The sequence below is a fragment of the Leptopilina heterotoma genome, unplaced genomic scaffold (assembly GCF_015476425.1).
Source record: "Leptopilina heterotoma isolate Lh14 unplaced genomic scaffold, ASM1547642v1 Lhet_125, whole genome shotgun sequence".
NCBI lineage: Eukaryota > Metazoa > Arthropoda > Insecta > Hymenoptera > Figitidae > Leptopilina > Leptopilina heterotoma.
This window is the reverse complement of record NW_025110845.1, coordinates 777038-805036: the sequence shown is the minus strand read 5'-3', so window position 1 is coordinate 805036 and position 27999 is coordinate 777038. Positions and strand designations below refer to the sequence as shown.

At 28.7% G+C, this 27999-nt stretch overlaps 1 protein-coding gene across 2 annotated transcripts in view; it reads left to right on the top strand.

Annotated features, from left to right (window-relative positions):
- The window catches only part of LOC122512755 (CD151 antigen-like), a 410729-nt gene that overhangs the window by 365256 nt on the left and 17474 nt on the right, over positions 1-27999 (top strand). For both annotated transcript variants that reach the window (XM_043628790.1, XM_043628791.1), the window contains one exon: positions 18528-18701. In XM_043628790.1, coding sequence (XP_043484725.1) covers positions 18528-18701 — 174 coding nt within the window. The remainder of the gene's footprint in view (positions 1-18527; positions 18702-27999) is intronic.

Sequence of the window (27999 nt, the reverse complement as noted above, 5' to 3'; positions counted from 1 at the left end):
GAAATGTTAATTATTATTTATTAGAAAAACAAAAGTTTTTCTTTTGAAAAAAAAATTTATTTGTTTATACAATTTAAATAGTGCCTACTTTCTAAAGAAATTTTATGGTCCACTATTTTTTTGAAAGTCCAAAAACAACTATGTGTTTGAAATACTTTGGTATATTTTTCAAAAACATAGGTGTTTCGAAAATTTAATGGAAGGGTTTTATGTATAAAAGAGATTAGAACCTTGATCTAATTAAAAATTAAATTTTTGACAATTTTATGCGCAAGGAAAAAAATATGTGACACTCTACCCCACTTATTACTCTACTTGTTACAACTATAGTTTGTTACTGATTCAATCTGATTCAGTGAAAATTTCACTGATATAAATTCAGTGGGCGAGTTTTCTTTAATTCATCAGTGGAATTTACTGAGAATCAGTAAAAACCACTGATTCTCAGTGAAATTCCTCTGATTTATCAAAGAAAACTCGTCCACTGAATTGAAATCAGTAAAATTTTCACTGAAACAGATCGAGAGTGCAGTTTTTGTTTCAATAACAGTGCTATAAAATGAACTACATATCTCAGTCGATTGTAGGACAAAAGTTACAATTTAAAAGTTCTAAACCAGAAGTTCCAATCCAAAAGTTCCAATATGAAAAAGTCCCAATATACAAAATGTCCAATTTAAAAAAGTTCCAAAATAATAATTTTCAATATAAATAATTTCCAAATTTGAAAATATCAAAGTACGCAAGTACCAAAATAAGCTTTCTAGCTGCATTTATTTTTTCAAAAATTTCACTCCAAAATTAGAAGCTTTGGCAAAAAAAAGTACAAAAAAAAATCAAATCTGAAGAACTTTTCTAAAAATTAATCAAATTCGTTTGACACTCGTTACTTTGGAGTCGTTTTTCTCGAAATCTTTTTTTCGGACCGTAGGTCCTTTTAACTTTCTCTGGCACATATTTTGAAATAAATATAAAAATTTAATACATATAAATAAATAATGCAAATAATAAAAAGATATTACAAAATCGAAAATCACATAAGAAACAGAAGAAAATTAAAAGGTTAAATTAAATTAAGAAAATGATATTTGTTAAAAAAGAGCTAATTTACTTGAATAAATAGATTATTGAACAAACATACCCAAAATAATAGATAAAAATTGATTTTAAAACTTAACTATAAAATGTCAAAAGTCACTACATTTTATATAAATTTTTCTAAAAAGTTTATAAATATTTAAAAAAATGTATACATAATGTAAAGTACTTTCAATGTACTTTCATATTACGTGCTAACTTTTTAATTTTATAATAAAGAAATATGAAAAATTTTACTTTTAATATTGAGTGTTTCATGATTTTCAGTGATTTTAATCACTTATTTCTTCTCAAGTGCAAGACTAAAAAATCCAATTTTTGTCTTAATATTTAAGTTTGACCTTCTTTTTTATTCTATTAAATTTTGGTGATGGAGAACGAGCTACTTTGTAGTTTTATTCATGTTTAAAAAATCTGCTTCCAAAAGCGAATTTGTTGGTTAAACATCATTTTTTAAGAATTATGAGATTTTTTTAAAAATAGGCTGCAACGGCTTCAGGTGAAATATAATGGACTGATCCTGGACATTTTGATATTTGGAAATAAAAATAATTGGAACTTTTGGCTTTTGGAAGAAAGAATTATTGGAACTTTTGGACTTTGGAACAAAGAATTATTGGAACTTTTGGACTTTGGAACAAAGAATCATTGGAACTTTTTTTTGGAACTTTTGTCCTCCAACCATCTCAGTCATCAAGTTAATTACATCTGCTTCTGAACGAATGTGAATATGCAAGCTATAGATTCAATAGTATTTTTTTCTCAGTATATATAATCACTAATTTATTTAATGCACGTATATGATTATTTTTTTGTCTTATAACATTGTTTCTTTTCTTTTGTTGTTAAAGAAAAAAAATCAGTCAGAGAAGCAGGCGCAATGCGCCTACATCATAGGGTTTCGTGGCCTAAAATGACAAAAAAAATACTTTATTTAGAAATTTTTACATTGTACTTAAGATTGAAATTTTTTTTATTACCATAGTAATGGTTGCCATGGTAACGGTTGTTATGGCAACCATTAACACAGCAACGGTTGCCATGGCAACGGTTGTTATGTTGTCTTAAGACTTAAGACATAAGACTTAAAACTTAACACGTAAGAACTACGGACGGACACCGAAGTCTCGCTATAAGGGTTTTGGCCCTTGGCCACGAAACCCTAAAAACGTGTGTAAGGCATCCTCACCGAATCGACTCATTAGCCAGAGCTATATATGGTGGTCAATTAACATTTTTACACGCGGTAGGTAAATCCCGATAACGAGTACAGAGAAGGTTTTAAAGTGTGAAAAAAGTTACTAAATTTTATGAAGCTAACAATGCATATAACGCGCTCGCGCGTGCACATACACACAAGTTATGAGGTTAGACTCGTATCTCATTTTTTTTCACCTCTTCAACTGGACTAGCAAAAACAACACGTCAAATATCAAATAAAAACTAAAAGAGCTCTTATATTTCTTAAAACGCTAGCATGAAAGTTGAACCAACCTTTTTATGCTGATTCCGCGTTTCTGACATCTAATTATTCCCGTCTCAAGATGAAAATGCTAGAATAACAAAATTTAATACTCATTTTTATCATATGTATGGTAAATTTTATACGCTCAGCCAAGTTTTTGACAAAATCTTGATTTATGTGACAATATTTTCGGTGAGCACGTATTACAAGTAAATTTACCAGTAAGAGAGTTCCGATCTTGTCAATGCAAGATAGAATTTATAAAATTAATAAATTATTATTAATAGTATTCACAAAATTATGTGTACCTAATTTAATAGCAATTGAATATGTTAATGCCATCTCTGATGTCAGATTTTTTTTTCGGTTGACTGAAATATAAGAAAAACTTGGTTAATGATTGTAATTTTTATATGTGAATTCAATTTAATTTTTAAATTTTAATTTTAGAGCATAAGTTTTTATGATTTTTGAGTTTTTGTTATATTTCTGTCAACCTATAATAATAAAAAAAGTTGACATTTGAGATGGCATGTTTTTAATTTTGAATAGATCTTTCTGTCCTAAATATCGATGACAATTATATAGTTCTATGCGTTTTTTTGCCCTAGGGAAAAAATGAACGCTACTCTCATACAAGTCGAGCAAGTGAATCACTTTTACTCTCTGTATAAAACTGACACTTTTGTGCCTTTAGAATAAAAATATTGTATAAAATACGGGGCCAACGTAAACAACGACTGCCTTTGATTGCTTAATACATTATTAGTAATCAACATTCGTTATAGCTTTGGGCGAATATTGGTCCGATCTTGGTAATATTATCTCTAAATATTAGTCCTAATATTACGTCAATCAACATTTTATTATTATTTTATTTATTAGAACAATTATACAATAATTAAGATTGTAATAAATTTTACATTTGAACAGTAATCACTTTTAGGCTGGATACACAATGGTGTGACTCAAATGTAAACATTGCCACATAATAATTGATTTCTGTTTGCTTCTGTGTTAACTTACAGTAGATTCAGTTACTTGCTTCTCGGAAGCTTCCAATATAAAAATGAAAAAAGGATCTTTCGTTTTCGCTCATTTTTCATAACTCTCCATTACGTAAACCATTGAAAAAAATTATTTTAAAAATTGTTCCATAAAAAAATTCCATCACGAAAAAGTGTCTGCTAAGAAATACATTTCTAAGTTATCACCTTAGAGGAGAAATCTTCTAAGGGTTAAAATGATATTTCATTAAAAAATGGGAATTTTTTTATATCAGCAAAAAGAAGATAACTCACTCTTTTTTCACGTGCAATGTGGTCAACGTAGAATTTAATATTATTGGCAAATCTGATTATTGGGAAATTCATGAGATTTCAATTATTGTTCTCTTGTAGACAAGAGAATTCTCGCCTACATGACTGGAGAGATGTTGACATATTCGCCGTGCCTAGAATCCTGCGGGATCCAATGTTGCTGGTTAGTGCAATGTACTCTGTTAATGCAGAAGCATTGTCAATTCGATTCGTGGCATGGATAGAGAGAGAGAGAGAGAGAAAGCTTAGATAGAGTGAGTGTGTGAGGTTGCCTTCGAGGGCTCTGGAGTTTCTGGTTCGAGGTCATGTTAAGTCTACGAGGAGGCCAACTCCTGCCACTCCCAATATCAGAGAGTAACGACTTCAGTCTACTGTAGGCAATATACAGGGTGTTATGGGGATAAATTGAAAATTTCAATCCTACATCAAATTTGGATTCAGAGTCGTCAAAAAACTCTAAAGAATAAACCCACATGAAGCGGATAAATTATAAAACTTCCCGACATATTTTATCTACCATTTTATTAAATTCACCGTTTCTTAAATTTCGCATCGAATTATTCAGTAATTCCAAAAATCTGACATTAAAATACTTACTGATAATGAAATAAAAAATTAAGAATATTTTCACAAAAAATACGAAGTGTTAACCTAGCTTAAAATTTCCGTACAGGATCCTCAAAGGATCCCTAACGGTTCCTGTACAGGATCCGGTCGGAATCATGTACAGAACTCCGACCGGATCCCGTACAGGAAATTGGGACAAGGTTCCTGTTCAGAAACCTTAGATATCAAGATTTCATGTAAAGGTTCCTGTACAGGAACACTTGCAGGATCCTGTGCAGGAAATTTTTTAATTTTTTAGATTTTTATATGTTAAGCAACATTTGACATACATACACTTTTATTTATATTTCAATATTTTAGGCTCCTATAACAATGTTGGACAGAAAAATGTAATGCGCATTTGAGAAACTCATAGAAAACTACGCAGGATGTTAAAAAAGGAACCTTGTCCCAATTTCCTGCACGGGATCCGGTAGAAATCCTGTATAGGATCCTGACCGAGATATTATATTACATACTCTTTAAATCTGAATCAGTGAAATTCCACTGAAAATCAGTGAAATTTGACTGAGAATCAGTGACTCTATTCTCGCGATTTGAATCAGTGGAATTTCACTGAAAATCAGTTAAAAATAACTGAAATTTCAGTCATTTTCCATTGATTCGATAATTAAAAAACTAATGAAAATTTCAGTTATTTTTTAATTGACCAATCAGTGAAAAATGACTGAAATTTTAATCATTTTTAACTGATCTTCAGTGAAATTTCATTGATGAGAATAGAGTCACTGATTCTCAGTCAAATTTCACTAATTCAGTTTTAGAGAGTATATTATCTCGTTTAACTTTTACTGATTTCACAGACAACAAAAATTACAGTTTTCTCAGTGTTTGTGCGGCATATCGTTAGTACTCGATTAATGAATCAATGTTAGTAAATTTATTGGCTGCTCACGTCATTAACAAACATTGGCATTCATCATTAGTTACTTATCAATCACCATTAATTACATTGAACTTAAAATAAACCTGCGAAATTTTGGCTAAAAAAGGTAAATAAAGGATTACTTTAGTTTACATTTCAAAATAGATTTACTAAAGTAAAATAAAATATTTTTACGTTTCAATCATTACTTTGATCATAGCCACAATTATTTTATATTGATACCTGAGATTGGACCTATCTTCTCACATGCTTGATAAGGAAAGCTTGATTAATGGTCCAAAACTGCGAATGTAAAAATCAATTTCAAACCTCGTATTTAAGTAGGTAATGGATCAAAGTGATGTTCTTCATATAATATATGAAGTGAACTATTCTTTTAAATTATTAAATATTTTTCTAAAAAATAGTGAATACACTTCGGAATCATAATAAAAATGTTTTTGCGGTGTTACATATTTATTAAAACAGACATTTAAACATATTTTGCCTTTGGTTTCATAAAAATCAGAAAGGTAGTCTACTCATGGAATCTTGTCGAGACAGAAATAATGCTTTTAAATATTTTGTACCAAAAGGCCTAAATAAGTTTTAACAAAAAATAAATATTAAGTAATACTTAAATATATTTACGTTTAACTTGGACACCCAGTACAAACACGTACAGACACTGATTGTAGATCCAGTGCGTGAAACTGATGTGTGGGCAGACATCAATATCCTTCTCGCTGGATATACAGGAAATCTCTTGTAGCGATTGATCTACAGCTGCTAGATTCAGATCACACTATGCCTCACTGTCAATTTTCTCTTTTCGCCTCTCTCTTCCTCTCTCTATTCCTCAACAACTTCAAATTCGATTCATATTGCACTCAAACAATACATTGATATTATATATATCCATCAACCCATTAATTTTGATCGATTCCTGGAAATAATTTCGTTGATCTTCATGGCACATTTCGAAAATCATGAAACTAACTATTGCGATGAAGCAATCCTGACAGGAATAGGGTTTCTGACATTTTGTGAGAGAACTAATAAATGGATAATGTTTGTTTTCGATCAAACCATTGATGGACGTTATCAACGCTTGAATAAAGTTGAGAAGGATTATTAATTGATCACATAGCTCATTAATCTATATAGTTATTCTTCAGGATCTTGAGACACTTCCAGTTCTATATTCTATCAACTTTTTCTCACTTGTTTCAACTTGAATTTTTATTTTATTTTTTTAAATTTTTGTACTGATTCGTAATTTCATAAGCTTTCAAACAAAACAAGTTGCAATATTGACACAATATTTTCCCATTGTTTTCAAGTGTTCGCCAACAGTTAAAATTAAATTTAACTAAAGCAATTTTTTTTAATAATTAATTAATTAATTTAAACATTGTGCAACTAGTGGTGAAATCACACGAGCAACATCATTTTTCATCGAGAGTTGAACATGATGTTTTTTCTAACGACTTTCGAAGAAAGTTTTCTTAGTAAGTTTCGTATAATTTTAATTTAACGTGTGATTATGTTTAATAAAACAACAAACAAATGCTCTCCCGTGTAGAAATTGCCATATTTAGGCCCAAGTCTGGCCAGACTTGGGCCCGATCTGGGAAGGTGTTTCATGCCATGTTATGGCCTATACACAATGATCAAAAGATCTGGCCCCGATTTGGGCCATGGTTAAATTTCTACACGGGCTGAGTGGGGAAACAGTATTTTTGAACGTGGAGTTGAAAAGTTCTTGTGATTTAAGCCATATTGTTAATCAATTTTTGGAAATAGTTCTTATGATTTCACCCATGGTTCTTTTTCCACGCTATTGATTGTTCTTATGTCATGTCAAGAAAATTGATTTGGTTATTCAATTCTAATTCATGAGTAAATTTTAGAATAACATTGTAGGAATTAAAAATATTTATAAATAAATAAATCAACATGATCTTTATGAACGCACATAAAAGTGTTGTCGTCAACATATCTAAAATAAAACAAAGGTATGCAATTATAATCTTTTTTAAGTAAATCGAGACATTCAGATTCCATGTCGTCCATAACAGTATTTGTATAAAAAAACGGAGAAATAGGTGAACCCATTGAAAAAAGTGTTTTTCTTTTTTTACTTGTCTTCCAAAAATAAAAGAAGCCTTTTTTTATTATGTTTCCATACTTTTTTCAATATTTTAAAAAACTTTGTTTCTTCTTTTTTCATTTTACTCTTAATTTTATAATAAAAATTAATTTATTTTTTGAAATAACACGTCTGATGAATAAAGATAATCAATAAAATTAGTTGAGGTTTTTTTCTGGAAGATAACTTTGCAAATCTAACTGAAAACATACGTTTCATTTACAAGACTTATACGTTTTGGAATTAATTAAATTATGCTCTACGTGTGCTATTGCTAAAATCATTGGAAAGTGTTCTCTCGCCTATTGAAGCGAGTGAGTGTAGCTGAGTAAACACATATGTGACTCGCTAACTCCTCATTATACTATGCAAATACGACCGGATTTGGTCAGACCTGTTTAACAGCGCCGCAAAAAAGAAACGAGAGAAATAAACAAAGAGTGACCAAAAATCTCTAGCTTACTTTTGTTATTAATGCAAACAGTGCAATTTTTTTAGTTTGCCAAATAATTTTTTTTTAAAAATCTTTTTGCTAATATTTAAAATTTCTCTAATGGAGAAAATCTTTTTCACGATAGTTACGAAATTTGGTGTATTAACTCTGTGTGAGAGTAGTTAATTAAGCCGACAGATTTAGTTTAATAATAGACTAATCAGCTTTCATATCTGAAAATTGTGTGTGTAGGTGCCTGTTAACTGATACGGAATAATTTACAGTACATTAGTGCAATTACGATAATTCCCATCTATTCACAAAACAATGGGATAGGAAGCGTGAAAAATCAGGCAAACTTATCTGTGTATTATTAGTAGTAAAAGAGAGATGTGATACACTTTTAATATAGTTACGAGTTAATTAATTGTCAAAGCTATTAATTAACTTGTGATTGATTTCAACGATCACGCTTATATGAATAACGAAACAAAATTCTTTAATATGGATCAAATAGAATGTTTTTAGCAGAAGTATAATCGGATTTTAAAAATCTATTATATCATCAAAATTTTATTAAAGTAGTTAATTTTTGTAATTATATTATTATATGTAGTTAGAAATTTTTAATATAAACTAAGAACTTAATTTAAATTAAAATACTACTTTACAAAACTCAAGCATTGTCAATTTTCAAGAAATAGTACAATTCTAAATGCGAATTACATTTGTGGAATAAAATAAGGATAAGAACTGAAAAAATTGCAGTGTTTAATGTTACATGTAGAAAAGGAAAGTTAAAAAAAAAGAAATTCGCTTAAAGAATTCAAGATTGGAAAGCTTTTATTATTCTAGGTTATCAAGAATAATGAATCTGTAGAGCTGTTAGCGTTTTCCTCAACGTTTACAGGCAAATAGATACATTCAAAGTGCACACTGTCTAGAAGCTCAATAATACCCACCTTGGGAGAAAAAAGCTTAAGTGAAGGTCGGAAGGTTTCAGTGAATCTTAACGAGCGATTGCGCAAGACCGGCGATAAAAGGTAAATGCTGAGACCGATGGAGAGAAAGAGGTAGAATGAGGAAGAAAAAAAGGGACATCGAGAGGTGAGCTGAAGAATTTTATAAAATTCATCCCTGGAATTAGGGAGAAATGTGGGAAAGCTCTCTTGGATTCTTGTTGACGCCTGATAATATAGTTTCACAGTCTCTTGAGATACTTCATTTAAAGACCTTGCATTTGGGGAAAAAGTATTTTAATTTTCTTCTTTAAAGACTCTCCTCTTGTATTTGAATCCTTTGTTTGAAGAACGTGCTTCCTTTTAAGTAGATTCTTACGAACGTAACTTTACTTCGAAAAGTGCCTTAAAATTTTCTCGGGTTGAAAAAATCTTTTACTAAAGTATATAATTTGGTGAGGTTTTTATTTTATTGTTTTCTGAAAGAAGAAGACTAACAGATTTATGAAATATTAAAATTTAATTATTAAAATATCAAAATTCAATAAAATATATATTAAAGTTTATTGTAATTTACTATTATTTATTAAAACTAAATTCATTTATCATTAAAAAAAAATTAATTTTGGTACAAATTTTTACTTCTTTACAACTAGACATTTATTAAAATTCTCGAGATAAAAGTTTAATTTTAATCATAATTATAATTGTTATGTGTAGTGAAGAATAAAAATTTGATATCCAATTAATTTAAAATTCTATTAATAATTAGCTTTGAAGCGACTAAATTACTTTCTATTAAATAATTTAGTCTGTCGTTGATATTTGCACTAAGATCAAAGTTGAAGGTGGAATTCGGAAGATGCTAAACATGCATCATAGAAATCCTTCAGGAAGAGAATATTTCAATTTTGGAGTAATTATACCTGAGGTAAATCTTAAAATTATTTGCTGCATATCAAATTTATTACTTTTGGTTAACACATAAAAAATTTAAAAAAAGGGACGGATTACTATTTTATTTGTTATATAATTTTATTATAAATATACATAGGTATACATTAAACATTCAACAGATGCTGCATTTGGCTTTCTGTATTGATTCTGAGAGGAATGATCCTTGGCATCAAAGATGCTCTCAGAAAGTCTGGACGAGAGATACTTGTAGTTAGGTATAGGAATTAACACTCAATCCAGCTTTGATCCAGTCACCATTCTGAGAAACTTCATTCAGAAACGTATATTAAAATATATACTTCTAACGTGCAATCAAAAAAGGAACCTTGTAATCTTGATGTCATTATACAATTTACATCTCCAAATTTTGATTTAAAAAAATGACAAGCTTTATACAATTTGCGTTTTTTACTTTTTTCAAGTTAATTATAAGAATTATTTTGAGTTCTTGCAGGTGCAAGAAATTTGGCAATTATATAAGTGACGGTTGCTTCAAAAACAAGTATACTGTTAGAAAATTCTGTTGTGATTTTACAGCAAAAGTACAAGAAACAATTATCCATCAAAATAATAATGTAATTTTACTTTACTAAAGTGCTGTTTTACAGTATACCATATATTTCGGAAATATTTCCTACTATTAATTCGGAAATTCTACCATTTGAATATTTACATAAAAAATCAAAACTGTTTATATTGTTTTCTGATATGTTATAATAAAAGTAAATTAACTAAAAAAAAAGTTTTATTAGCATTTTATTATCATTATTACGGAAATGCGACGCCACGATTTGAACCCTTAGTATGGAGCCATCAACCTTGGGAGCTGCGCCTAGACGCGCTCGACCAAGGGAGGCTAGGAAAGTCTCTTGCAAAGTATTATGTATATTGTCCCGACGCGAAATAGTCATTATAATAATCAAATTATTTATTATATGAATGTTGAATGACTTTTCTTCGATCGACAGTTAAAAATGAATTAATATATTGTGATAATCGCAAATTAATAAGGAATAAAATATTATCTTTTTATCAAATTATAAAAATTAATGTTGTATTTATTAAAATCTTACATCTCCGAATTAAAGTAAAGTTAAATTAAAATTTTGCATATGACAAAAAATAAAAATAAACTAAATTTGTTACAGTATCAAATATAAGAAACATGTGTATCATACTCTATTCTTCTTTTCAGTCTAAAATTATTCACTACTAAAATGCAATATAATTAAAAAATTGTTTTTATTGAAACTATTTTTAAGCTTAAAAAATGATTCAGCTATACTTTTAGGACTTAAAATCATATTCTCAAGGTTAAAATTCAGTCAATGTTATAATGTAAAAAACCTCAGCTAAAATCACAAAATGAATATCTGTAAAATTCTTTGAGTTTTATACTGTGATTTCGCAAACAATTTACTGTAAATAAAAAGTTCAATTTTTTTTGCTGTGAATTATCCAAATACAATGAAATTTTGCTGTATTTGTAAGGTTTTACTGTAAAAATTACAACATTTTTGTGAATTTACTACATTTATGTGTTATTACAGCAAAAACTGTAAATTCACAGTACGTTTGTACTGTAAAGTTGCTGCAAAATTACAGAAATTTCTAACAGTGTAGTTATTTTTTTGAAATAAAATAATTATTTGACATATTTTCATTATAAGCTTATTATACAAGTGCCTGAAAGTAAAATGATTATACTTCTACGATAAAAAAATTAAAAATTATTAAGTAATTAAGCACATCTTGATGTATAATTAATTCATTGATACATAATCTTTTTTTTAAACAATTTTTTCAATTTACTTTTCGCGCACTATACCTTCTACAATTTTCTGGACGTGTGGGTGTTTAAAATATACTCAATAAGTTGATGTTATTATATCAATGATCTGGAAAAAATCAACAAATTCATACATGGTTTGTTGATTCAAGAATATTGAGAAGAAGTTAAGACGAGACTGTTTTTCGCGAATATTATAATAATCATTCGACAAGGATAATAATGTCTGAGACGAAAATTATATATGTGGGAGCGAAATAACGACGAAGAATGGGAAAATAGACATATTAAATATAAAATACACAGGGATAATGGCGTAATGATAACCAATTACACCTACGAAGCTCGAAGTTGGCAAACATGTGCACTTAAAGTGCATCGAAGGTTAATAATCTTGAAAAGTTCAAGCTCATTTATACTTGAAAGCGACTCAGGTTGCCTAGTAGCAGGAGTAAACCTTTCACTTATATGTCGAAAACTTTTCAAAAGGAGGACTTCTAGTACGCAACTTTCATTAAAATAACTATTCTACCTTGTATATAATCTAATTATTTTAATTAACATTTAATTACATTAAATCTGATATTTCTTTACATATTCAAAACTACTCTACAGAAGCATGAATTTGTTGTTCTATAATTTTCATTTGTCAGAAATTATATAACATTTTCTTTTAAAATCGCTTATTAGATTTATCGAAATGTTTGCTGGAATATAATAAAGCATCTTAAATTCAACATGTAATTGTTACATCTCCAATGTTAATTTTTCGACCATTTTTCTCCATTAATAAATTGAGCTGATATTTTGCAAGAAAATCTAAAATTTAATGAGAAAGGTCAGTGGGTGTAAAAGTTTTAATATTTTAATAATTAATCATTATAGACCACTTTGAAATTGGTAAAAAGAATGAGGCTTGAAGTGAACCCGAATTTTAAAGTGTTTTATAATAATTAATTTTTTAAATATTTAAACTTTTGCACCTCACTACCCTTTCTTATCATATACTTATAGTTATTCACAAAAAATCAGCTTCATTTATTTTATATTGTAAGAGAAAAATATTCGAAAAAATAACATTGGAAATCTAACAGTCATAAGCTTTTAAAGAAAATTTAGTATAATTTACTTATTATTATAAATTAACTAAATTCGTAAATGGATAAACGAAATTGTAAATAAAATATACCGTTTGAAAAGTAACTTAAATACGTAACTTTTATTTAAAGAAAGTATATTGTTCAGATGGACTGAAAAAATGTTACGATCAATTTTCCGAGCACATCGCTTTTGTCAAAAAAAATATTTCCAGTTGAGAGACACTTTTTAAAAATTTCTAAAATTTAAAAAGTTTGATGTAAAACGTTATGTTTAGTATAAATAATAGAATGTATTATTAATTATATTATTATATACTAAATAATAATATTTGTTCGCCAAAATATGACTATCAAGTAAACATGCACAATTTAATAGCTTCAACAAGAGCATTAAAATTGATTTCTTCTGAATCGGTTGACTTTCTTTTACTTGGCATGCCCAAAAATAGAAGAAAAAAAATCAAAACAACATTTAAATAGTATGCCTACTGCAAAGTCGTATTTTTTATGCTGCCCAGATGGGTGGCGACACCATCTCACAACTGCGGTGATATGCTGTGTCTTACACCCAGAAATTGGCGCTATTTTGAAAAAGCAAAATTAAATTATTTTTAACAGTAGATTGGAACAGTGCAATACTGCATCACAAAATATAAGGAAAGTACTGAAAGAAAATGCATTACATTTACCATTTCCAATTAACTAACTTGGAAAAAAGTACTTTGCATTTATTGAAAAAACGCTTTTTAGTCGATTATCACACACAGTGTTGGAATCTAACAAAAACAGTTTACCCAGGTGCGAATTTAGGTTGGCCGCCAGAGTTTGAAGGTTGGCCCAAGGTTGGCCTAACTTTGGCAAGCGAAGTTTTGGTTGCCAGAGTTTGCCCAACTTTGGCAAGTACTAGTGCCCACAGTTGGCCCGACTTTGCAAGCCAACCATTAAATACAGAGTTTAGCCAACCGTCGGGCCAACTTTGGCAACAAAGGTTGGCACAACTCATCAAAACGTAGTTTAAAAGACTTTCAGTTTCGGTTGCCCGAACTCTGGGCCACGGTTGGCCCGACGGTTGGCAAAACTATGAGAAACGCAGTTTAATTGACTTACATTATTTTGGTCGGCCGAACTCTGGGCCACGGTTGGCCCAACGGTTGGCAAAACTTTATCAAATGCAGTTTAAATGACTTAAACTTTCTTGGTCGGCCGAACTCTGGGCCACGACTGTTGCAGCTTTAATATACATTTTGCGTTATGCACTCCCATGTGAGCGTAGCGTAGTTGTCAGTGTATAAGTCTTCGGTGCGTTAGGTTAGGGGTTCGATCCCAGCGAGCGTTAGATATTTTCGAAAATGTATGTATGAGATTGTGTTTAATAATAATAGGTAAAGGTTATATCTGATGTTCCCGCTAATAATAACCTGTTAATTGTTTAAATAATTTAGTTTTTTAATAATTTTTTACCTTTGGCTGTTGAAGTTGGCCAAACTTTGAAAATTGTGGTTGGCCCAACTTATGCATCTAAAGTTGTGCCAACTTTGGCGTCAGTCTTTGGACCAACCATTGAAGTGTAAAGTTGGCACAACATATGCATTTTAAGTTGGGCCAACTTCCTTATGAGTTGTCGGGCCAACCATCGTCGCCATTAGACGGCGACCGTTATCATCTGTATGGTTGGCCCAACCTCTGGCACGAGAAGTTGGACCGACTTTGTAAAAGTTGGCCCAACTATGGGCTGACCAAAAAATCTCACCTGGGTATATATCCGCTTCGGCGTACACGAAAAAGTTGGGTCATATACTTAAAAAGAAATGTTTTTATATAAACGCAATCGGCTTTTTAACCCTAGAAGAAGTAACTGGGGTGTCTGGACACCCCAAGCAAAATTCAAAGTATTCCCATGGCTTAACCAATAATTTTTTGCGCTCAAAACCCGTTGATAATTTAGTTTGAACCTCTATCTTTTGACACCTGTATGTGCTGCCAAAAGTTTTGCTCTAGGAAGAGCTCTATCTCCTTTTAAAATACGTCTGGGGTGTCTGGACACCCCAGTTACTCCCTAACGTTAGAAAAATTGTCAAGATAAGTAAATTCAAATTTTTTTAAAAAATCGTTTTTAATCAGTTAAAATCATCTGATAAAGTATAAATTGATAGGTTATGCATGAAAAAGTTGTATTTTATAAAAAAGAAAAATTTTTATACAAAAATTCTATTTTTATGAAAAATAGACATTCTGTATTTGTAACAACTTATGAAATTTGAGTTAAGATTTATTAAAAATTTCTGTGCTCTCTCTACAGTCAGAAATTAAATTCTAATACAGAAAAATGTAGTATATGACAGTCAAATTTAAATTATAAATTCTATATTGTTAATAATATTTTAACATATATTAGAGATATTAAGAATTGTTAATTAAAACTTTGATTAAATATTAATTTACAGAATCATTTCATAAGTTATTAATTTTAATGTTAATATATTCAGATATATTAAGTTTGTAAAATTTTAAATTTATAACACCATTTTTAGTAAATATTAATTGTTTAAGTCCATTTTATAGTTCATTTTTATGATTTTCACTATTCGTCAATTGTCTTTAATTTCTTTCACTTCAGATGTTCAAATAATTATGTTTTTTGGAAGTAATACAAAAACTAATTTTTTCCCCTAACAGTGTATCTATTTACCTTTAAAAACCTAAAATAGTTTTTAAATTAGTCAAATTTTTAAGAAACTACAACGTTTTTTGTGAAAAAAGTCAATTTTGCAATTTTTTGGTGTTTTTTTGGGTTTTTATGGTTTTATTCAAAATTTTTTTAATTTATCAAAATATGAATAATATTATTGTATTCCTTACTAAAAAACCAATCAATTCATTATAATAAATTTTTTTTACGTCAAATATAAAGCTTATAAAACAAGTTTAAAGCGTGGGGTGTCGGGACACCCCAGTTACTCCTTAGAGGGTGAGTAAATTAACGTACTCCTTCTACACCCAGAGAAAAATATTATTTAATCCAAATATATTTTATTTGAGTTAAATAAACGTATATTTGTCTCAGAATCAACTAGACTTTTTATTTCTTTTAAATAAAAATTTTATTCGACACAAATAAAACATATATTTGAGATAAATAAAATTTTATTCAAACCAAATAAAATTTATTTTAAACAAATAAAAAGTCTAGTTGGTTCTGAGACAAATATACCATTTCTCTGGGTGTAGGGTTAATATTGCGTGTTAAAAAAATCGACTGTCTCACAACTGGAGGTGTCTCACAACTGGACACACTCCCCTATTTATTATGAAATTAATGTCAAAAAGAAAAAAATATTGTAAGCAAAACGTTTTAGCTTAAAAACCTACCATATATGTTATATGCAAAATATTTTCTTTGATTCTTACCTATTAATTATTAAAATATAATAATTGAAGACAGGCATTTCTTCGATTCTTGTACATTTTGTTATTGAAACCATAAGTGAAAATTTCACAGCTAAAAGAAAATTTATTATTTAATAAAATAAGTATATAAAACAAAATTTATCAACTACTTGTAAATTGATTGCTTTAGTAGGAATTATTTTCAGGAAAAACAGTTTTTAAAATCTTTGTAAGAGAGGTAAAAACATTATATGAGATATATTTTTATCAAATTTTTAGTCTGTTCATTTTGTAGTAATAAAAGTCGGTTGACAATTTAATTCTGAAAACAAAGTTTTTTGTAGGTAGATAGTTTAAACTTATAAGGTTTTTTCTAAAATATATTTTAAATTCTTTAAATTTACATTATTTAAAATTTAATAAAGTTGCATTAAAATTTTGTCACAACACAGGAAAAAAAAGTCTGACTCCGTTTACACCTTAAATTCAGCCCATGTATTTCACATAAGTCTGTCCTTGTTTAACGGGGCTGACTCCGTTTACATCATAAATTCAGCCTCAAAAAGAGGCTGAAAGTAAAACTTTTTTTTTAGTGTGAAGAGCCTGACTTTATATATCTTGCACACTGAAAACAATTCTTGAAGAGCAGAATAATAGAATAATTTTTCAATTCTTTGGGCATATTTCTAAACAGGAAAGTCCACTAAAGTCACTCAAAATGATAAACGTATGATCGTATTATGATGTAGAGTGCTTCTATTCTGCAAACACTAGAAAATGTATAGAATATTGTACAACTGACCCATATCATGCTTGTTGAATTTCTCATTAATATATATATATATATAATTATTCAGTGTAATGTTCGCTGAAAATTTTATGAATCTCAATGTATATGCATTAGAAGTAGACACGCGTCATACAGATGTATACAAAACAGTATTGTTGGAATTGTTTCATTAAAACGTTAAAATAACTACCCAATGGGAAATAGCCATTAGTCTACCATTGGTGCATTAATGGCCCAATATTGGAAGCCATTGGTTTTCTCTAGGTTTATTATTGGCCACTAATGGTAAAATCGTGGGATGTCCACGCCGATGCCAATAATTGGCAACCATTATTGGCACATTATTGGCTGCCATTAAAAAACCAATAATAAAAAAAAAATTTTATTAAATTTTATTAAATAATAAATTTACTTATTTAATAATTATTTTATTTATTATTTATTATTATTAAAAATATTAATTTTTTTAATTAATTATTTTATAGAAATGGTTATTATTTTTTATCACATCGAAATGTGAATAACCCTTTCGTTCAGAGTCTAAAAATTATTTACCTCACATCCATCAGTGCAAAAATAGGAGAGGACGGGCAGAATATAATTCCACAAATATTCATGAGAATGCTGCCTCCTTATATACTTTTCAAGTTTCATGTTAGTTGTGAGAGAGTTTGAAACAACACCTCCTATGGGGCGTTGAGCGAACTACATACAATTACTTACCGACGCTGCAGAAATTATCATGTAGTAAGTATGTAGTTCGCTCAACGCCTCATAGGAGGTGTTCCTTAAAACTCTCTCGGAACTAACATGAAACTTGAAAAGTATATAAGGAGGCAGCATTCTCACGAATATTTGTGGAATTATATTCTGCCCGTCCTCTCCTATTTTTGCACTGATGGATGTGAGGTAAATAATTTTTAGACTCTGAACGAAAGGGTTATTCACATTTCGATGTGATAGAAAATAATAACCATTTCTAAAAAATAATTATATAAAAAAATTAATATTTTTAATAATAATAAATAATAATAATAATAAATAAAATAATTATTAAATAAATTTTTTATTTTTTAATAAAATTTAATAAAAAATTTTTTTTTTTATTATTGGTTTTTTAGTGGCAGCCAATAATGTGCCAATAATGGTTTGCCAATTATTGGCATCGGCGTGGACATCCCACGATTTTACCATTAGTGGTCCATTATTGGGTGCCAATAATGGGACAATAATGGAATGGTGGCTCTCCTTATTGGGACATTAATGCGCCAATGGTTTTTTTCCCATTGGGATATTATATGAAATGTGTAACAAACTCAGTTAATTAACTTTTCCATTATTTTTTTATTATTAGTTTAATTCGATTAAGTCTTAAGTAAAATTAGGAAAATAAAAGAATTAGGAAAATAGAATAACGTGAAATACAATTTAAATGAAAAACATCTTGATACTTTTGTAATTATAATAATGTATTTATCTAAATTAATTTAATATATTAAGAATAATAATATTTTTTTATTTTTATATTAACATTACATTTTCATGAGAAATTGTTTTTAACAATAGAGTTATATTTTTTGTTTCAGTATATATTCGTGGTAATGGGTGTGTTTATACTGGAAGCTGGAGTTGGTGCTCAAGCTCGTATTTATGAAGAGCAAGTTGGTCCAGAACTAAAATGGAATCTAAACCGCACTTTCCTCGAAACATATTCTGTTAGGTCCAGGGAAACATCTGCCATTGATCAAATGCAAAAAGAGGTGAATAAATTTACTGAAAATAGATTTAAATTATTTTTAAATATAATAATAACAATAGCAATATTACCCAAGATTGGTTAAGTTATCAAAATTAACAAATTAAAAATTTTATAGCGACTATAATTTTAGGCGAAAATAAAACAGATATAAATCTTTTTGTTATGATTTGATTTTTTTGATTTGTTGAATTAATTTAAGACTTTCTTGACTGAAAATACGTGTACAGTACAATATCTTGTTTTTTTCTTTTTAGAAAAATAATCTCATTTTATAAAGAATATAATGTTACGGCTTTAGAAAAGTGATAATGTTTTTAAATAAAAAAGTAGTTTTCAATATTTAAAAAATTTTTTAATTACTGTCTGAAACTACATCTACATATTTTCAAACATATTTAAAAAAAATATTACCAAAAATAGAGGTTTCTTTGTAAGAGTTTTTATCCATTTTCGATATTAGCTAGTTTTTTTTACATTGTGCAACGAAACGAAACATTGACTTTAAAAGCGTGGCGAGAGATTTGATGACACATTGATAAAACATAAAGCACATCATTCATGAAGAAACATAAATACTTGGTAAAGCTCGGTGTGAAAAAAATCCATACAAAAGCTACGTGCTTCTGTTGTGGTCATTCGAAAGAATGTTTTACGTGCATTCGAAACAAAGTTTCAACGGGTTAAAAAAGGAAAGAAAAATAGAGTAGAGAGAGAGAGAGAGAGCCGTATATTTTTCTATGAAAACGTGCTCAGAAAGAAGTAACACCAGCGTGAACATAAATGTATAGCTGGTTCTTGTCGTATCTTATGAGTGTTGCAGAATAAAGAAAAACTACATTCAACTAAATTCACTTAAAAAGTCATAACCTTTTTTACGCTCTAGCAATTGGAAAAATTAACTTTTATTTCATTAACGTGAGTTGTTTTTTTCATCTAAACGTTTTAATTTTATAAATGAAAGATATACATAAAGTATAATTTTAAGTATTTTATGCTGATAAAATATTTTTAATAATTTGAGGACAATATTTTGCCAACATAAATTTTTGAGACATAGAAAGAAAAGAAAAAAATACAAGAATTTAATTTCATTTTTTCAATTTTACACCTCCTGTGTCTGACCACACGAAATTTATTTCACTGCGTGAAGTTTCTACTTGCTCCACTTTCCAATCTAAACTACTAATTTTCTGGGCAAAACGCATTTCAACATGGCTACATTTCTAACTCTATAGTTTTTAACTATATAACACGTATGATATAATTAATCTTGATTGTCTTAATATAAATAAAATTTATTTAAAATTTATTTTTTATCTCAATATTACGAGTTTTACATTGCAAACAGGAATTTTCCTATTTATGTCCTTTCTTATATTAATATCAATTTTTTATATTCATATTTATAAATATAAAAATATTTCCTTTTATTTTTGTTTATTAATAACGCAAATAAAAAAATTTCTTTTATTTGCTTTTTTTACATAAATACAAATAAATATTATGATCGTATAAAGTTACCTACAGACGAATTGTTTTATTAAAAAAGTTTTAGCAAATAAGGTTAGGAGAACGCCGAAAAAAATCTCGATGGTATTATTAACTATGACCCTATAGTTAATCTTAATCTAGTAAAAGTAATAAGGATTCCTAATCATTATGGTGAGGATCGCTAGGTTGATTCAACAAATTCAAGCCTGGCAAAAACAACCCTGCAAATCCTACCCAGTAAAAAAAGAAGTATTGAGTGGAGCGTTTAGGAATTGAGTGAAGCTCTGAGCCAATACGGATTCGAGTAAAAACCGTATTGGGACGTTTGACTCAATCTTTTTTTCATCCGCCGAATACGGTCTTATTTTAGCATTAAAATTAAAATCACATGAGCAGCGTACACATTATAAATTGAAAGCACAATTGTCCTGGAGTGTGAAAATGCCGATTTCGATAAGAAACAGTGAATATTTGTTAAAAATTGGTAAAAGCAAAGTTTGACAAGCGCGACTGAATTTACCATGTGAATAAATGAAGTGGTAAGTTTAAATGGACGAAATGGACTAAAAGAAATCTACTTTTACCGACAGAAAGTTCCTAGAGAATTGTGGTAAATTCAACAAAACAATGAAATTTCATTGTTTTACAATTCTCTAGGAACTTTCTGTCGGTAACAGCAGATTTCTTTTAGTCCATTTAAACTTACCACTTCCCAGGCGCGAGCTGACAGTGAGTTCAGGCTTTACGAAGCTTGATTGAGACTTGGTCAGTATTGGTTGAAGATTGGTGGGACAGCGAAAGCAAGGCTACTTGAGTCCGGAATAGTAACATCGATGTAAACCTGACGCTCAGTCTTTGTTGAAGACTGGCGTTCAATCTTCAATCAATGCTGCGGAAACCGAAAGCAGGACTGAACAAGACTGCTTCCACTGTTCCCAAATTTACACGCTTCTCACGCGTTCATTCAATATAACGTGAATATATTAATTATTATTATTAATAATAAACAGTATTGTTATTAATATATATGTATTTACATATTTAATGACAATAAGTTATTATTATAATAATTATATTATTTTCATATAAATATTATATGACTAACAATAAATGTCATTTAACATAATAATATTGAAAAATAATTTTAGCAAAAAAAAAAACACAATTTGTGATAATTTGTACATTTTTTAACTTCATTTTTGACAGACTTTTAATATTATTTACAAACAAGTTCACAAGTTTTTATTCACAACACTTATTAATTATACAGATTAAATAGTAATTTTATTATTTTATGTAACCGCTTATAATGAAAAAATCCGCTCGCATGTGGGATCGAACTCACGTCCCCCCGCCCCAAACGCATTCCGGAAGTCCTAGACGCAACCACTTAATCCGCACGGCCACTGAGTCTCGATGAGACCTCGGGCTAATGTAATATATTAATGCCAGTGCCGTATACTTTGTTACTTATAAGGGCAAAGTGAAAACTATGACTAAAAATTTTACACATACTAATCCTGAATTATTTTAATTATTAAAAATGAATAATAAATAATTCATAATAAAATTGTAATCATTACAAAATTTAACTTTTAAAACATTTTACAATTAAAAATATTTAATGGATAATTTAATAAACATCGATAAATAATTGATATTTTTTATTATTCAGTAACAAAATTATTAACATTTATTATTAGATATATTAATAATATATTATGTAAATAAATATAATTTGGAATAATAATGAATTATAATGTTAAATATTATAATTATTATTAATTATAATAATATTTATTAATTGAATAATAATTATTAAAATTATAATAATTAATAAATAAATAAATAATAATTAATTAAATAAATATTAAAAGTTAACATAATTAATAAAATGATTAAATATGATGCAGTGTCAGGAATATTTATTGCACATTTTAATTATTATTTATTAATTATCTATAATAATTTTGAAAACATTTATAAAAAAAAATTTTCTATTTAACTTTCTTTAAATATGAATGTTACAATTAATAATATATTTATTTATCAATTGATAACTTAATGTTAATTATTATTATTATTATTTGAAACAATTATTATAATTATAATTATTATAATATTATTTAATTAAGTGAACACGGTAATAAATAAAGATAAACTGAATATTGAGTAAAGATTGATTCAAGCTTGAATCAAGATTAGATGTTCGAGCTTCACTCATAAAGACTGACCGAGTCTTGAATCGAGCATGGGACGAGCATTGGGTCCAATGTTGAACCAATATTGAACTAATATTGATTGACAGTGATGTAAAGACTGCTTCTACTGTGAGTTACCCACACTGAGCGTTCAAGACTCAATCAACCTTTAATCTATCGTCAGCATTGGTCTTTCGCGCCTGGGTTCATTTATTCACATGGTAAATTCAGTCGCGCTTGTCAAACTTTGCTTTTACCAATTTTTAACAAATATTCACTGTTTCTTATCGAAATCGGCATTTTTACATTCCAGGACAATTGTGCTTTCAATTTATAATTTGTACTCTGCTGATGTGATTTTAATTTTAATGCTAAAATAAGACCGTATTCGGCGGATGAAAAAAAGATTGAGTCAAACGTCCCAATACGGTTTTTACTCGAATCCGTATTGGCTCAGAGCTTCACTCAATTCCTAAACGCTCCACTCAATACTTCTTTTTTTACTGGGTAGTCAAATTGACTAGGATTTTAGTAATTTTGCCTATTTCCATAATGCGCACGCGTCTGCTTCTGTTCTGACAGTGTTTACCTCTATATCTTTCGCGTCATTTATCGTGATTTCGTAAAACGATTTTTTATTATTACTCGCGTCTATTTTTTGTACATAAAATGGAGTTCTTACATACATTAAAATTGCTGGTTTCTCGGAACCTCTGGAAATATAGATAGTCCATGTTTTAGAAAGTAAACTATTTAATTATATTAGTCAATTCTTTCAGACTTTTTTGGTTAGGTTTCAATATAAATCGTCGAAATTTTTACGCACGTGGTGACAGCATTTTTACTATTTTAATCGCGCAGTGTGTTTGAAAATTAACCTTTGCAATAATTTGTGTATTTAAATTTATTTTCATTTAAATGGCGTAAATAATTAAAAATAAATAGTTTTTCACAAGTGTATAAAATTGTGTACTTGAAATGTATAAAACATCATCTGCTTAAGTATTGTATTTTGACTCGAAAATCTAGTGTCTATTAAAAAATTAAAATACCAAGTCGTGTTTAGTGTAGTGGTTATCGTTCCGGGTTTCAAAGTGCGTATTCGTTAGGTTCAGGTGTTCGCGTCCCCCCTGCGTCAAATATTTATTTCATAAGTTTAAATTAATTCCAAGGTATATAAATGGGTCAGTCCATTGACTTTCGTCTGAGAGTCGTTGCGACCATATTTTAAAAAAATCTAATTTTCATATATGTGAAACTCGATGATTTTCTGAGTTCATTAATCATAATATTACGTTACAAATTTTATTCCGTACAATAATATTAATTATCAAAAGTAGGTGGTTCACGATGTGATTTCGTAACCTTAAATTTTTCAACTTTTTAAAAGACGTTATTATTCAAAAACTATTAAATATTAGGGGTTGGTACTTACCACAAATATAAATCTTTCCATTCTGCACATTCTAACGACCAAAATGAACTAAAAATTCTATTATTTGTGGACGAAAATTAATTTTAAAAATTTTTTTATCCAAAAAAATTACACTTTTTGTTTCACTTACAACTTTTTTGTCGGACCTCAAAAAAATTTGGGGTTTTGCAAATATTTCTTTAAGAACATAATTTATCTTCTATTGAAATTTGACGAAGGTGTTTTTCTTCGTTCTCAAAATAATAATTATAAAAAATTTTGTTCAAAAAGGTTAATTCTAAGACTTGAAGTTGATATTGACACTAAAATAACAATGCTTGTTGTTTATTTCAAGCATTATAATTAACCTTTTTGAACAAAATTTTTTATAATTATTATTTTGAGAACGAAGAAAAACACCTTCGTCAAATTTCAATAGAAGATAAATTATGTTCTTAAAGAAATATTTGCAAAACCCCAAATTTTTTTGAGGTCCGACAAAAAAGTTGTAAGTAAAACAAAAAGTGTAATTTTTTTGGATAAAAAAATTTTTTAAATCAATTTTCGTCCACAAATAATAGAATTTTTAGTTCATTTTGGTCGTTAGAACGTGCAGAATGGAAAGATTTATATTTGTGGTAAGTACCAACCCCTAATATTTAATAGTTTTTGAATAATAACGTCTTTTAAAAAGTTGAAAAATTTAAGGTTACGAAATCACATCGTGAACCACCTACTTTTGATAATTAATATTATTATACGGAATAAAATTTGTAACATTATATTATGATTAATGAACTCAGAAAATCATCGAGTTTCACATATATGAAAATTAGATTTTTTAAAAATATGTTCGCAACGACTCTCAGACGAAAGTCAATGAACTGACCCAAATGCAAAGTAAAATATAAATATGTTTAATAAAATAATTAATTATTTTTTTTAATTATATTTACTTTTTCTCTTTTATTGGATAATAAGAATTTGATTAAGAATTTCAAATAATTATGATACACAGTGTAAATCTAATATTATTATCCTAGTCAATTTGACTATTTTTTCCTGATTGCATCTACTAATTTTCCTGGTCACTTTAACTATGCTTAAATTTTATTACTTTGACTAGGATTCTATAGTTGGCTCCTCTCGTAACTAGGAAACCTAGTCAATTCCTGGTATACGGGTCCTAGGCATTTTTTTCGGTGAATTTTGATAGAATCTATGAAGTAAAAAATGAACTTGTTATAATGTTATGTTAGTTTGAAGTATGATTGAAAATGTTTAGAGATCAATAAATGACAGAATTATTGATGAATTTTCATCGTTCTGTATTTACGCGCGAATCTCAGAGCTAATGGGCCATGCCCGATGTATCCTGACGGATTATGGCTTCGTAAAACCTATCATTTAACTTGGTTCTGTGAAATACACGACACTTCCATTAATCGCGTTACATAGAGAGCTATCATATCTTTCACCAGATATTGCCTTCGACATTTTCATCAACATACCTCCCACTATCTTATCTATACATTTTTCATTTACTTTTCTTTTTATCGTTTCTCTTTAAATTATAAACGGATTTGGAAATAATAAAGATATTTTAAATAAAACAATATTACACCGGGCTTCAAAACCCTTCGAATTTTCTATGCATTTTATTTAAAATTCATACAATTTACTTGACATAAATTACAAGCATTTGTTACTTAAGTAACAGTAAGTATGTTAAGGAGTAACATAATGTTACCATCTTTAGTGCTTCATATACAGACAGCTATCTTTATTTGTACGGAGTAACATCTTTGATTGTAGTGGGCAGCATAATAAAATTTTTGTAACATCTTTGATTTTTCAAAACGTTCAAATTCAAATCTTTTGAAATTTAATAACTTATAAGAATATTATTATAAACATGAAGAAGTGAATCACTCCGAGTCTTCGACTCGGAGTAATGGATTTTTTCATGTTTTTATAATAATTAACGATAAACCAGGGATAAAATTATTATTTTTTATAAGAATATTGTTACTCCTAACTTTTCAAAATTCAATTATTTCTAAATATTCCCCCCTAATGCTTTTAATATTAAATTACACAGCCACACAAAAAAAAAAAAGTTCTGATCTGGGGGTCTCACTATGTAGACTTTATGTTTTTTGGGTCGCTGAATCCGAATCCGAGGTCCATTTAGCCCCATCAGATCAGGATTTTGACATAACCTCAAAAAACCAATATGGCGGACACATTTTTGAAAAGTTCATCGGATTCGCTTGAAATTCGTTACTCGGGGGTTTTTGGGGTCGCTGATTACGAATCTGATGTCGGTTTTTCAAAATTCAAAATGGCGGATCCAACATGGCGGACACGTTTTTGAAAAATTCATCGGATTCACTTGAAATTCGTTACTCTGGGGTTTTTGGGGTCGCTGATTACATATCTGAAGTCAGATTTCAAAAATTCAAAATGGCGGATCCAATATGTCTGTATCAGCCATATTGGATCCGCCATTTTGAATTTTGAAAAACCGACATCAGATTCGTAATCAGCGACCCCAAAAACCCCAGAGTAACGAATTTCAAGCGAATCCGATGAATTTTTCAAAAACGTGTCCGCCATATTGGATCCGCCATTTTGAATTTTTGAAATCAGACTTCAAATTCGTAATCAGCGACCCCAAAAATCCCCGAGTAACGAATTTCAAGCGAATCCGATGAACTTTTCAAAAATGTGTCCGCCATATTGGTTTTTTGAGGTTATGTCAAAATCCTGATCTGATGAGGTTAAATGGACCTCGGATTCGGATTCAGCGACCCAAAAAACATAAAGTCTACATATGGAGACCCCGCGATCAGAACTTTTTTTTTTGTGTGGCTGTGTTATTATCTCAAATTTTAACCGAAATTCATTTTTAACTCAATTTTTATTAGAAAATTCTACGAGAATTCAATTATTTAAATACAAACTAAATAATTTATTCAATAATTGAATGTGTATTAAAATTTAATTATTGACAAGAATTTTTAAAAAATTTTTAAAATAATTTAATTTTTGTAAAGTATTTTATTACTTTTTAAAATAATTGGATTCTTGTGATAAATTTTGATATTTATGAAAATAATTGAATTTTGGGAAAGAATTTTATTAAAATATTCCTTAAAATAATTGATTTTATGGGAAGAATTTAGGTCTGTGAAGCTGGCCGAACCACTTTTATAAAAATGAATTTAAATTATACCATTAATTAGTGCTCAATTAGTGCTATTTTTGTACCATATTGCCGAATTTAGTGCTCAATGTTTATTTAAAAAAAACAATGGTTCTGCTGAGTGAACGTTCCGCTGGCCGGACCATAACGAAAAACGCTTTAAAAACGCCAACAGAATATTTATAAATAGCCTATTATTTAGTACTCAATTAGTGCTCAAAGATTAACAAAATAAAAAATTTTTTTATTAATTATTTATTTAAAAAAAAAAAAATTTTTTGAATGAGTGAGTAATCCGTTAGCCAGACCATAACGAAAAACGCAATAAAAACACCAACAAAATATTTATCGATAGCCTATTATTTAGTGCTCAATTAGTGCTCAAAGATTAACAAAATAAAAAATTTTTTAATTAATTATTTATTTAAAAAAAATTTTTTTTTCGTTTGAGTGACTAATCCGCCAACCGCACCATTACGACAGACACGTCAAAAATCACAACAAAATATTTATCAATACCCTAAAATTTAGTGCTCAATTAGTGCTTAAATATTAACACAATAAAAAATTGTTTATTAATTATTTATTTATAAAAAACATTTCTTCGAAAGAGTGAACACGTTAAAAATGTTTTAAATTCGTTTTATAATTCGTTTTCTTAGCCTATAATTTAGTGCTCAAATAGTGTTCGCAGATTAAGAAAATAAAAAATTTTTTTTATTAATTATTTATTTAAAAGAAAAACTTATTCAAATGAGTGAGCGAACCGCTATCCGCACCATTACGAAAAACACATTAAAAACGCCAACAAAATAGTTATCAATAGCATATTATTTAGTGCTCAATTAGTGCTGAAAGATTAACACAATTCAAAATTTGTTTATTAATTATTTATTTAAAAAACTAACTTATTAGCTTATTACTAACTCAGCGATCCGCTGGCCGGACCATAACGAAAAACACGTTAAAAACGCCAACAGAATAT